This window comes from Phocoena sinus, chromosome 2 (genome assembly GCF_008692025.1).
Source record: "Phocoena sinus isolate mPhoSin1 chromosome 2, mPhoSin1.pri, whole genome shotgun sequence".
Taxonomy (NCBI): Eukaryota; Metazoa; Chordata; class Mammalia; order Artiodactyla; family Phocoenidae; genus Phocoena; species Phocoena sinus.
The window spans coordinates 3,918,727-3,932,972 of NC_045764.1; the positions used below are offsets into that span (position 1 = coordinate 3,918,727).

At 41.7% G+C, this 14,246-nt stretch overlaps 1 protein-coding gene and 1 pseudogene across 11 annotated transcripts in view; one reads left to right on the top strand and one right to left on the bottom strand.

Annotated features, from left to right (window-relative positions):
- NSUN6 (NOP2/Sun RNA methyltransferase 6) overlaps positions 1-14,246 on the top strand; it is an 83,515-nt gene that overhangs the window by 50,456 nt on the left and 18,813 nt on the right. For all 11 annotated transcript variants that reach the window (XM_032622488.1, XM_032622480.1, XM_032622481.1 and 8 more), the window contains exon 9: positions 11,386-11,534. In XM_032622488.1, coding sequence (XP_032478379.1) covers positions 11,386-11,534 — 149 coding nt within the window. The remainder of the gene's footprint in view (positions 1-11,385; positions 11,535-14,246) is intronic.
- On the bottom strand, positions 791-4,172 carry LOC116748888 (annotated as a pseudogene).

Genomic DNA, 14,246 nt, shown 5'->3' on the forward strand with positions numbered 1-14,246 from the left:
TCATATATTTGTCTTTCTCTGTCTGATGTACCTCACTTAGTTTGATAATATTCAGGTCCATCCATGTTGCTGCAAATGGCATTATTTCTTTATTTTTAATGGCTGAGTAATAGTCCATTGTATATATGTACCACATCTTCTTTTTTCCTTAATTTAAAGAAAAAATTTATTGAAGATCTGAAAAACAATTTCTAAAAGATTGACTTTTCCAGAAAACTGTAGCTACACAATGCGTTGTATCTATCATGTTAAAACCTGCATTAGACACAAATACAAAAGCCGTGAAACAAGCCACCATGCTTCAACAATCTGAGCAAAGATAAAATGCCTAAGGAACAACATGTATGACTTGCAAAGGATGGGCTCTTTACTTTAAGCACCATAAAAAAAAGGGGGGGAGCACAAATAGATGAGTGTTTTCAGTTATATACACTGAATTGAACCTTTGGCACTAGGAATCAGGGCATTTTGTCATATAGCATTAACACATTATAAAAGTGTGTGGTGGCAAAGGAATAGAACCACCAGCAATCAAATGCAGCTTTGTCAACTAAGCAGTAAAATACAGTCTGTCTTTCTGTTGTCCATCATTGAATACACTGGTAGCAACTTTGAAATGAAAGAAAAGAAAAAAGCCGTAATTCCTTTCATTTTCTCTGTTTAAATATCAAACAGAAAACAAACATCAGTTCTGTTATACACTAACATTTCCAAAGTACCTCATTTGTACGAGAGAAGGACTAAGAAACAAAAACGCGTTTACAGACGTCCAGACGTGAGTATAAGCGCCTCACACAGCTTTCTGATGAAACTCAGGAGGAGACACTTGGTTAATCGCTGGCACTAAACAGAGTTGCAGAGTTCTTTGCCAGGTGTTCTAGGAAATCATGAAGATAATTCGGTAATAAAGCAAGGCTCTTCTCGTCCAGAGGTGTATGGGCCAACATTGCTCCAATTTGTACAGATAATCACAGTAGATGTGGCGCTCCATGCATGTGGGACATGGGCGTCATCAGGGTGATCTGCGAGGATTTCAGCATACTGTGGTCTCTCATGTTTGCAGAGCAGCTGAGTGCCCAACATTACATTGAAGTATTCCTTTATCCCTGCCACAACTTCATTAACGCATACTCCTTGTTATCTGTGTTTCCTTGAGATTTCTTGGAATTTGCATAATCCGCTAGAATGGAATCCACATTCTTCTTGGCAGGAAGATAAAGAGCTGTTTTTTTTTTTTTTACATCTTTATTGGAGTATAATCGCTTTACAATGGTGTGTTAGTTTCTGCTGTATAACAAAGTGAATCAGTTATGCACATACATATGTTCCCATATCTCTTCCCTCTTGCGTCTCCCTCCCTCCCACCCTCCCTCTCCCACCCCTCTAGGTGGTCACAAAGCACCGAGCTGATCTCCCTGTGCTATGCGGCTGCTTCCCACTAGCTATCTGTTTTACGTTTGATAGTGTATATATGTCCATGCCACTCTCTCGCTTTGTCACAGCTCACCCTTCCCCCTCCCCATATCCTCAAGTCCATTCTCTAGTAGGTCTGCGTCTTTATTCCTGTCTTACCCCTAGGTTCTTCATGACGTTTTTTTTCTTAAATTCCACATATATGTGTTAGTATACGGTATTTGTCTTTCTCTTTCTGACTTACTTCACTCTGTATGACAGACTCTAGGTCCATCCACCACACTACAAATAGCTCAATTTTGTTTCTTTTTATGGCTGAGTAACATTCCATTGTATATATGTGCCACATCTTCTTTACCCATTCATCCGATGTTGGACACTTAGGTTGTTTCCATCTCCAGGCTATTGTAAACAGAGCTGCAATGAACATTTTGGTACATGACTCTTTTTGAATTGTGGTTTTCTCAGGGTATCTGCCCAGTAGTGGGATTGCTGGGTCGTATGGTAGTTCTATTTGTAGTTTTTTAAGGAACCTCCATACTGTTCTCCACAGTGGCTGTACCAATTCCCATTCCCACCAGCAGTGCAAGAGTGTTCCCTTTTCTCCACACCCTCTCTAGCATTTATTGTTTCTAGATTTTTTTTTTTTTTTTTTTTTTTTTTGCGGTACGCGGGCCTCTCACTGTTGTGGTCTCTCCCGTTGCGGAGCACAGGCTCGTCGGCCATGGCTCACGGGCCCAGCCGCTCCGCGGCATGTGGGATCTTCCCAGACCGGGGCACGAACCCGTGTCCCCTGCATCGGCAGGCGGATTCTCAACCCCTGCGCCACCAGGGAAGCCCTCTAGATTTTTTTTTTTTTTTTTTTAATTTATTTATTCATTTATTTATTTTTGGCTGTGTTGGGTCTTCGTTTCTGTGCGAGGGCTTTCTCTAGTTGTGGCAAGTGGCGGCCACTCTTCATCGCGGTGCGCGGGCCTCTCACTGTCGTGGCCTCTCTTGCTGCGGAGCACAGGCTCCAGACGCGCAGAGCTCAGTATTTGTGGCTCCCGGGCCCAGCTGCTCCGTGACACGTGGGATCTTCCCAGACCAGGGCTTGAACCCGTGTCCCCTGCATTGGCAGGCAGACTCTCAGCCACTGCGCCACCAGGGAAGCCCCCCTCTAGATTTTTTGATGATGGCCATTCTGACTGGTGTCAGATGATATCTCATATCTAGGAATAAACCTACCTAAGGAGACAAAAGACCTGTATGCAGAAAATTGTAAGACACTTATGAAAGACATTAAAGATGATACAAATAGATGGAGAGATATACCATGTTCTTGGATTGGAAGAATCAACATTGTGAAAATGACTATACTACACAAAGCAATCTACAGATTCAATGCAATCCCTATCAAACTACCACTGGCATTTTTCACAGAACTAGAACAAAAAATTTCACAGTTTGTATGGAAACACAAAAGACCCTGAATAGCCAAAGCAATCTTGAGAACGAAAAACGGAGCTGGAGGAATCAGGCTCCCAGACTTCAGACTATACTACAAAGCTACAGTAATCAAGACAGTATGGTACTGACACAGAAACAGAAAGATCGATCAATGGAACAGGATAGAAAGCCCAGAGATAAACCCACACACATATGGTCACCTTATCTTTGATAAAGGAGGCAGGAATGTACAGTGGAGAAGGGACAGCCTCTTCAATAAGTGGTGCTGGGAAAACTGGACAGGTACATGTAAAAGTATGAGATTAGATCACTCCCTAACACCATATACAAAAATAAGCTCAAAATGGATTAAAGACCTAAATGTAAGGCCAGAAACTATCAAACTCTTAGAGGAAAACATAGGCAGAACACTCTATGACATAAATCACAGCAAGATCCTTTTTGACCCACCTCCTAGAGAAATGGAAATAAAAACAAAAATAAACAAATGGGACCTGATGGAACTTCAAAGCTTTTGCACAGCAAAGGAAACCATAAACAAGACCAATAGACAACCCTTCAGAATGGGAGAAAATATTTGCAACTGAAGCAACTGACAAAGGATTAATCTCCAAAATTTACAAGCAGCTCATACAGCTCAATAACAAAAAAACAAACAGCCCAATCCAAAAATGGGCAGAAGACCTAAATAGACATTTCTCCAAATAAGATATACAGACTGCCAACAAACACATGAAAGAATGCTCAACATCATTGATCATTAAAGAGCTGTTTTTGCTGGGTTATTAAGTCCCGGTCATCAACAAGCCTCGGTTTTAGTTCTTCAGGAATCTTTACTGTAACTTCAGCTTCGTTTGTGAATGTTTCCTCATTGTCAACAGTAGGGTCTGCTTGGGCCCTTTTCTTGTAGGAGGCTGAGGTTGTCTCACTGGTGCTACCACCATCTCCATTTCCAGGTGTTTTCTGTTTGTTCTTTTTAGTTTTCTCTTTAGCATTTTTCTGTTGCAGACCAGAAGTCTTCTTTCCAGGGGCAGCCCCTCTCATCTTCCCCTCTGCATATTGTTCCTGATTGGCTTTTTGAAGTTCTCGTTGCTTGTTGTAGATTGGTGTCCATGTATTTGAGTACTCTGCTTTCTGGAACTCATTCATCTCAATTTTTATTCCAACTACTGTAATGTGTAAAGTATTACACTTGTTTATCCTTTATGGCCACCTTTACACACTTTGCTTCATAAAGAAGAGGCCCGTGGAAGCACAGCACTCTCTCACCCTCCTGGAATTGAGGCTTCGGGTCCTGCTTCAGTGCCATTTATAAGTGATTGCTGCTGCCTCCTTCTGCCGCCATCCCCGACTGCTGCCCCTACTCTCGACCCCGCCCAACTCTGTGTCAGACGCGCCGTCAGGCACTGCCAACTCTACATCCTGGGCCCTACCACATCTTCTTTATCCATTCTTCTGTCGATGAACATTTAGGTTGCTTCCATGTCTTGGTGATTGTAAGCAGTGCTGCAGTGAACACTGGGGTACGTGTATCCTTTTGAACCATGTTTTTGTCTGGATATATGCTCAGTAGTGGGATTGCTGGATCATATGGTAGTTCTCTTTTTAGTTTTTTAAGAAACCTTCATACTGTTCTCCATAGTGGTTGTACCAATTTACTTCCCACCAACAGTGTTGGAGGGTTCCCTTTGCTTCACACCCTCTCCGGCATTTGTTTGTAGACTTTAAAAAAATTTATTTATTTATTTGGTTGTGCCGGGTCTTAGTTGTGGCAGGTGGGCTCCTTAGTTGTGGCATGCGAACTCTTAGTTGCGTCATGCATATGGGATCTAGTTTCCTGACCTGGGATCCAACCTGGGCCCCCTGCATTGGGAGCATGGAGTCTTAACCACTGGGCCACCAGGGAAGTCCCTGTTTGTAGACTTTGATCATGGCCATTCTGACTGGTGTGAGGTGATAACTCATTGTAGTTTTGATTTGCATTTCTCTGATAATTACTGATGTTGAGCATCTTTTCATGCGCTTTTTGGCCATCTGTATGTCTTTGGAGGAATGTCTATTTAGAGCTTGTGCCCATTTTTTGATTGGTTTGTTTGTTTTTTTGCCATAGAGCTGCATGAGCTGTTTCTATATTTTGGAGATTAATCCCTGTCGGTCACATCATTTACAAATACTTTCTCCCATTCTGTGGGTTATCTTTTCATTTTGTTGATGGTTTCCTTTGCTGTGCAGAAGCTTTTGAATTTAATTAGGTCACATTTGTTTGTCTTTGTTTTTATTTCTATTACTCTAGGAGATGGATCAAAAAAGATACTGCTTGAATTTATGTCAAAGAGTATTCTTACTATGTTTGCCTCCAAGAGTTTTATAGTATCCAGTCTTACATTTAGCTCTTTAATTCATTTTGAGTTTATTTTTGTGCATGGTGTTAGAAAATGTTCTAATTTCATTTTTTACATGTAGCTGTCCAGTTTTCCCAGCACCATTTATTGAAGACACTGTCTTTTCTCCATTGAATAGTCTTGCCTCCTTTGTTGTAGATTAATTGATCATAGGTGCATGGGTTTATTTCTGGACTTTCTGTCTTGTTCCGTTGATGTGTATTTCTGTTTTTGTGCCAGTTCCATACTGTTTTGATTACTGTAGCTTTGTAGTATAGTGTGAAGTCAGGGAGTCTGATTCTTCCAGCTTTGTTTTTCTTTCTCAAGATTGCTTTGGCTATTCAGATATTTTTGTGTCTCCATAGAAATTAAAAATTTTTTTGTGTTTAGTTCTGTGAAAAATGCCATTGGTAATTGGATAGGGATTGCATTGCATCTGTAGATTGCCTTGGGTTGTATAGTCATTCTGACAATATTGATTCTTCCAACCCAGGAATATGGTATATCTTTCCTCTGTTTGTGTCATCTTCGATTTCTTTCATCAGTTTTTCATAGTTTTCAGAGTACAGGTCTTTGTCTCCTTAGGTAGGTTTATTCGTAGGTATTTTATTCTTTTTGATGTGATGGTAAATGGGATTGTTTCTTTAATTTCTGTTTTTGGACTTTCATTGTTAGTGTATAGAAATGCAGCAGATTCTATGTTTTAATTTTGTATTCTGCAGCTTTACCGAATTCATTAATGAGCTCTAGTAGTTTTCTGGTAGTATCTTTAGGATTTTCTATGTATAGTATCGTGTCATCTGCGAACAGTGACAGTTTTACTTCTTCTTTTCCAATTTGGATGCCTTTTATATCTTTTTCTTCTCTGATTGCTGTGGCTAGGACTTCCAAAACTATGTTCAGTAAAAGTGGTGAGAGTGGACATCCTTGTCTTGTTCCTGATCTTACAGGAAGTGCTTTCAGCTTTCCATCATTGAGAATGATGTTTCCTGTGGATTTGTCATATACGGCCTTTATTATGTTGAAGTGAGTTCCCTCTATGCCCACTTTCTGGAGAGTTTTCATCATAAATGGGTGTTGAATTTTGTCAAAAGTTTTTTCTGCATCTATTGAGATGATCATATGGTTTTTATTTTTCACTTTGTTAATGTGGTGTATCACACTGATTGATTTACAGATGTTGAAGAATTCTTGCATCCCCGGGATAAATCCCGTTTGGTTATGGTGTATGATCCTTTTAATGTATTGTTGGATTTGGTTTGCTAGTATATTTGTTGAGGATTTTTGCATCTATGTTCATCAGTGATATTGGTCTGTAATTTTTTTTTTGGTGGTATTTTTGTCTGGTTTTAGTATCAGGGTGATGGTGGCCTCATAAAATGAGCTTGGGAGTGTTCCTTCCTCTGCAGTTTTTTGCAGTAGTTCCAGAAGGATAGGTGTTAACTCTTCTGTAAATGTTTGATAAAATTTGCCTGTGAATCCATCTGGTCCTCTACTTTTCTTTTTTTTTAAATAAATAAATAGATTTATTTATTTGTTTATCTTTATTTTTGGCTGCATTGAGTCTGCGTCGCTGTGCGTGGGCTTTCTCTAGTTGTGGTGAGAGGGCTTCAGTAGTTGCAGCACGCGGGCTCAGTAGTTGTGGCTCGCAGGCTCTAGAGCGCAGGCTTAGTAGTTGTGGTGCATGGGCTTAGTTGCTTAGTTGCTCCGCGGCATGTGGGATCTTCCTGCACCAGGGCTCGAACCCACGACCCCTGCATTGCCAGGCAGATTGTCAACCATTGCACCACCAGGGAAGCCCCTTGACTTTTGTTTGTTGGGAGGTTTCAATCACAGTTTCAATTTCAGTACTTGTGATTGGTCTGTTCATATTTTCTATTTCTTCCTGGTTCAGTCTTGGGAGATTGTGTTTTTCTAAGAGTTTGTCCATTTCTTCTAGTTTGTCCATTTTATTGGCGTATAGTTGATTGTAGTAGTCTCTTACGATCCTTTATATTTCTGTGGTGTCCATTTCAACTTCTCCTTTTTCATTTCTAAGTTTATTCATCTGAGCCGTCTCCCTTTTTTCTTGACGAGTCTGGCTAAAGATCTATTCTGCCATCTTGTCTCAGCACCCCTCAAATGTTGAAAAAAAAAAGTGCTTGTTACTGGTTCTTGTTTCCTCATCTCTCAAGCTGAGAACCAGTTTCCAGTAGGGCCTTGAGCCCACTGGTCAGGGCTACGTGGTTTCCCTAGCTGAGCTTTGAGGTGAGAGGGAAAATGCACCCTTCTTCACTACTCTATTCTCTTCTCCACAACGATTGTGGTGTGGGGTGATTGGCACTGGGGTTGGAGACACACCTCTGGAGCCCCTTTTACCCCTGAGAGCCACAGGCCAAAGTGAAGTGACTGAGGCCCTGGCGTCGGAGGAGCCTCTCTGCTCTAATTTTTATTATTTTCTTCCTCTGCTTCATTTTTAGTTTGCTCATCTTTTTTCAGTGTCTTAAGAATGGAAGCCTAGGTTATTACTTTGAGATTTTTCTTTTTTCTTTCTTCTTTTTTTTTTTTTTTAATAAATTTATCTTTTTATTTTTGGCTGTGTTGGGTCTTTGTCACTGTGCAGACTTTCTCTAGTTGCGGTGAGCGGGGGCTACTCTCCATTGTGGTGTGCAGGCTTCTCATTGCGGTGGCTTCTCTTGTTGCAGAGCATGGGCTCTAGGCGGGTGGGCTTCAGTAGTTGTGGCACACGGGCTCAGTAGTTGCAGTATGCGGGCTCTAGAGTGCAGGCTTAGTAGTTGTGGCGCACGGGCTTAGTTGCTCCATGGCATGCAGGATCTTCCTGGACCAGGACTCGAACCCATGTCCCCTGCATTGGCAGGTGGATTCTCAACCACTGCACCACCAGGGAAGTCCTGAGACTTTTCTTTTTAATGTAGGTATTTACAGCAGTAAATGTCCCTCTAAGCACTATTTCACTTCTTCCCATAAGATTTGGTACATTGTGTTTTGTTTTCGTTCACGTCACAGCATTTTAGGATTTACCTGTGATTTCTTTGCCCCACGGTTATTTAGGAGCATGTTTTTAAATTTCCACATACTTGGAATTTTCCAGATTTCTTTCTGTTACTAACTTCTGTTTTCATTCCATTTTGGTGGGAGAAAAAACGTTGTGTGAGTTTAAGCTTTTTCAGATTTACTCAGCTTTGTCTTATGGCCTTGCATGTGGTTTGTCTCCACGTGCACTGGAGAGGAATATGCGTTCTGCTGTTACATAGTGTTTTCTATTAGGTCTAGTTGGTTTATAATGTTGAAGTGTTCTGTTTCCTGTTGGTCTTCTGCCTCTTTGTTCTTTTCATTAGTAGTAGTTCTTTTTTTAATTTTATGAGGAACTTCCATACTGTTTTCCATAGTGGTTGCACCAGTTTACATTCCCACTGGCAATGCATGAGGGTTCCCTTTTCTCCACACCCTCTTCAACGCCTGTCATCTCTTGTCTTTTTGATGACCTGTGGTTTTGATGTGCATTTCCCTGGTGATTAGTGCCGTTGGGCGTCTTGTCATGTGCCTGTTGGCCATCTGTCTGTCTCCTTTGGAAAAATGCCTGTTCATGTTCTCTGGCCATTTTTTAATCAGGTGGTTTTGTTTTTTTGATACTGAGTTTTGTGAGTTCATTATATACTTTGGATATGATATTAACCCTTATCAGGCAGATCATTTGCTACCATTCTATAGATTGTCTTTTGGTTTTGTTGGTGGTTTCTTTCACTGTGCAAAAGCTTTTAGGTTTGATGAGGTGCCAGTTGTTTATTTTTGCTTTTGTTTTCCTTGCCTGAGGTGAAACAGAATTGCTAAGACTTCTGTAAAGGAGTGTTCTGCCTGTGTTTTCTTCCAGTTGGTGTATGGTTTCTGGTCTTACATTTAGAACTTTTGTTCATTTTGATTTTATTTTTATGTATGGCGTGAGAAAATGTTCTAACTTCATTCTTTTGCATATAGTTGTCCAGTTTTCCCCAAATCTCTTATTGAAGACTGTCTTTTCCCCCATTGTGTACTTTTGCTTCCCTTGTCATAGATAATTGACTATAAGTGTGCGGATTTCTCTCTGGGCTCTCCAGAAGTTTAGGGGCAAGGCTCCGTGGAGCTGGGATTTGGAACTCTAAGGAGGGGGTTTTACCTAGCTGCTGTGCTACACAGGGTCCAGCTTGAGAGAGGGGGCTCTGTCCACTTCATATGGATACTTAAGGGAAAAAGCTGGAAACTGTACCTGTCAAGGCGAAGGGCTGTTACTGGGCTTTTTTTTTTTTTGGTATGTGGGCCTCTCACTGTTGTGGCCTCTCCCGTTGCGGAGCACAGGCTCCGGATGCGCAGGCTCAGCAGCCATGGCTCACGGGCCCAGCCGCTCCACGGCATGTGGGATCTTCCCGGACCGGGGCACGAACCCGTGTCCCCTGCATCGGCAGGCGGCCTCGCAACCAGTGCGCCACCAGGGAAGCCCTACTGGGCTTGTTTTGACAGAAACAGCAAGCCATCAGGAAGGATCAAGTTCTGTCCTCTACCCCTTTTATCTTTCATCCTCTTCCCACCCCCATTGCTTCTCTACCTCCTGTTGGTGCATCTTGAAGCCAACAGGCAAAGGAGAATTGTAGTTCACAGAGTTCCCCCCTCAGCATCACACAGCAGAGTAGAGGTGGGTAAACTTGGAGCTCAGAAGAATATAGCTTAATAAATAGCATATTTGGAGCAGAACAGATAGTCCTTGAAATAGGTTCAAATGTATACTAAAATTTCGTATATGATAAAATTAGCATTGCAAACCTAGAGGGAAAAGTAAATTATAAAATAGCGCTAAGATGATTTTTTTGTTTGGAGGGCTGGGGGAAAGGTTTATACACAAAAGTAACTTTAGGATGGATTAAAGTTTACTGTCAGGAATTAAATGGAAAGTAACTAGAAGCAGGTATAGATGAACATTTATTTGACTTCATAATGGGGAAGATTTTAAAGCATGAACGCAAAGCTAGAACTCAAGAAAAAAGATAAAGTTAATACTCACCATTTATGTATGTAAAAAAAAACGTGGCAGATGGCAAATAGTGGGAAATATTTGTAAAATAGTTAAGAAAGATGAGATCACTATTTTTGAGGTACAAAGAGCTCTTCTAATCAATACAAAAAAGACAAGTCTCAGTAGAAAACCAGCAAAGACGATGTGACCATCTAAACAAAAACATACAAATGGTCAGTAACATAGCTGTCAACTTTGAGGATTTTGGGGAAAGTCATGACACTGGAGGTGTAAACTGCATATACTCTTTCTACAGGACTTTATCAGCATGTATTAAAACCCTTAAAAATAATTGCTTACTTTGGAAAGATATTTCTTTGGAGGCAGTCGATAAGAAAGCAAGGATGGTTGTGGATGGAGATGAGTTAAATTGGTAAGAGCTTGTGTCTCACAGTTTTGCAGTCAGAAAAGCAGGTTTCTTGGGGTGAGACCCAGAACGCTGCTGTGGGCACCGTAGGAAATCAGCTAGCTTTGCATGAAAGCAGTCTGCAGCAATATCTTGCCTACAGTTAGATACCATAAATATATGAGCAGACCCGCTTGGTTTCATGATTTTCTCCAGTAACCCTAAGTAGATGAGAAGCTGGAGTGGAGAAACTTATGTAAGCAAATGCAGAGGGAAACCTGTGGAAGATGGGATTTGGGGCTATGTAGACTCATCTAGAGCATAGCTTTGCTGATGGCCACAGAAGCAAGGAAGCCGAGGAACCATAGAACCAGGGTGTTTGCCTAGAAACTAAGAGGTAGTCTCTTTTTCTGGGGCTGTCTGCAGTAAGATTTACTAAGAAAAATACCAGCTCTTAGAATGACTAGAGTTAATTTCATGTCCTAGCTCTGGTGAAGTGTGGCTTCTGACATTGGGGGTACCGGTCTTGTTTGATTAGGCCTTGGCTTGCGCTATATCAGTTAATCCTATAATAATCACATCTTTAACCTTTTACCTGTAAGTCAGTTAGCTTAGCCAGCTACCTGATGGAATTGTTATGCATTACTTTCTGTTCTAGATGATGATGTTAAATTCCGATAATTGCATCTGTTTCAGGAGTTTTCTGTCCTAATAGGGCGGAGAGCAAATAGTGTTTATAATTCTCTTTATAGGAGAACCTCCATTCTTACCGGAATCTTTTGACCGAATTCTTCTGGATGCTCCCTGCAGTGGACTGGGACAGAGACCAAACATGGCTTGTACTTGGACTTTGAAGGAAGTGACATCATATCAACCGTTACAGCGAAAACTCTTCACTGTGGTATGTGATAATTTTTTGCTGTGGAAGAAAGGTGACCTTTACTAGTTTGATCTTTTAAAGACTGAGAGCAGTATTCATAGCAGCATTATTCACAGTAACCAAAATGTGGGAAAAACCCAGGTATCGAAGGGATAAGTAAAATGTGGTATGTACATACAATGGAATATTACCCAGCCTTAAAAAGGAATGAAATTCTCATACACGCTACAACATGGATGAATTTTGAACACATTATGCTAAGTTATATAAGCCAGACACAAAAGGACCAAATGGTGTGTGATTCTGTTTATATGAGTATCAAGAATAGGCAAATTCATGGAGACGGAAAGTAGAAAAGAGGTTGCCAGAGGCTGGAGGGACAGGAGAGCGAATGGGGAGTTCCTGTTTCATGGGATGATGAAGAAGTTCGGGAGATGGGATAATGGTGATGGTTGTAAACAGTGTGAGTGTACTTAATGCCATTGAATTGTACACTTAAAAATGGTTAAAATGGTAAATTTTATATACACTGTACCACACACACAGAACACCTAGTTTTCCTTTATGTTGACTCACTCTTTCATCTCAGGCAATAATAGAATTTCTTCTCTGAGACATTTAAGGAATTTCAAACATTCTGCTCTGTCTTAAAAATAGAGCATTGTTGGGACTTCCCTGGCCGTCCAGTGGTTAGGACTCTGCGCTTCCACTGCAGGGGACCCGGGTTCGATCCCTGGTCGAGGAGCTAAGATCCGGCACGCTGCACGGCGCGGCCAAAAATAAAGGGGGGGTTGTTAACATAGTTGCTAATTGATGTAAAACATTTGGGTATAAAATAAATTACCTTTTTATAGGGTTCCTGGATCATCTTAGTGAATTAAAAGTGGGAAATCCAGTAGAGGCAAACACATTCATAAGATTGGGAAGTGACAGCATCCAGTGTCAGATATAGAAGGACAGTAAAAATGTAGCAAATCTAACTGGTCTACAGTATGTTTCAGAAGAAGCCCAGATAGAACATGTGAGAATTTCTGTCAGTCTTGCCAACATGATTCCATAGGATGTAGACAGCATTTGATCAGAGATGATCCCACCATTTCCTCTCAGTCTCTAATTATAAATACACAAGCTGCAGCAACAGTGGGTATGCTCTGATGATTCCATCTCTGAAGCTGTCTTTCAGTACATTTCTTTTCAGCACTCCTGGTGTCTCCTTTCCTACACAAAAGTGGCACTAAGAGTGGATTGTTTAAACTTTTATTGTATATGGTCTTCAGAGAACACATCCTGGAAGTTAAGACAGCAAGCAGCAAAAAAAAGAAGCTTTGCTTATAGCTGCAACCCAGTTTGATGTGAGGGTAAAATTAGGACCCTGTTTTAAGAGACATGGCTTTTTGTTCTTTTTAGCTCATAGCGAAAAGACATTTTAAGAGGCTACTTGGGAGGAGATGTGTTGGTCTCAGTGACAAGGAACATCTGACCGTGTGCAAGAGAGCGTGTAGGATCCAGTGGGTGTGCCACTGGGTGAGGGTAGGGGTTGAGACTGTGGACCCAGTGCCTCCACATACGTTACTCTAGGTACCTGGGTTTCCATATGGGAGAAGTGGGTAGGGTAACTTCCCCTGATGGAGCTACCGTTCTCATGGCGGTTATAAGATTTGTTGAGAAAAGCTGTGTAATGTGCTTAGAACAGCAGCTGGCAGCCAGTAGCAAAGTTTAAATTTGATCAGTGTACTAGGATTAAGAAAGCATAGTATATGCTTTTCTTTTTTTTTTTTAAGATTTTTATTAACTTTTTTTTTTAAATCTGGGGATTTGAAAAGAGAAACTTTAGTTATTTGGGACAAGTTCATTTTCATATTACACCTTATTTCCTGGACAAATACTCATTGGGCACCTCCTATATGTAATACACAACTCTAGGTGCTGATGACATGCTAGTCAACCCCTGACCTTTTACATGGGGTTTCTGTTCTAACTGGGGAGGAAAATAAACAGCTAGTTGAGTTGGAGGTTTCTTGTATTCCAAGGCAGTGCCCAATGAAGCAAACTTTAGAGAGGAAGGGGGATGGGAGCGCCTGATTGGAACAGTTGAAAATTGTACATGGGCTGGGCAGGGAGGGCGCTGCTGAGATGCTGATATAGAAACAAAGATAAGGGGATGGTGAGGAGGGAGCGAGCACTGCCGGGAAGGAGCAGAGCTTTCCGGGCTGGTGCAGAGGTCCTGAGGTAGGTGTGTGCCGTGCACCTTCCAGAGCAGCAGGGGCAGGTGGTGCTCAAGCAGGGCAAGCCAGGCACATGAGAAGGGAAGGCTGCGAGGGGCCTGCTGTACGCAGGGCCTCGAAGGCCACTCGAGGATGTGGGCTTTGACTCCAAGGGATGACGGGAACATTGGAAGGGCTTTTTTGTTCTGTTTTGTTTTTTGGCTGTGCCATGCGGCTTGTGGGATCTCAGTTCCCTGGCCAGGGATTGAACCTGGGCCGCGGCAGTGAAAGCCTGGGATCCTAACCACTAGGCCACCAGGGAACTCACCATGGAAGGGTTTTGAGCTGAGAAGAGACAGTTTTAAAAGCACCGATCTGGCTGCTGTGTTGAGAATAGATGGTAGGAGGGCAGGGAATGAAGCAGGTAGGAAACTGTTTGAATAATCCAGGCGAAAAATCATGAAACTTGGAGCAGAATGATAGCAGTGGAAGTTGGTGAGAAGTAGCCAATCTCTGGATATATTTTGAA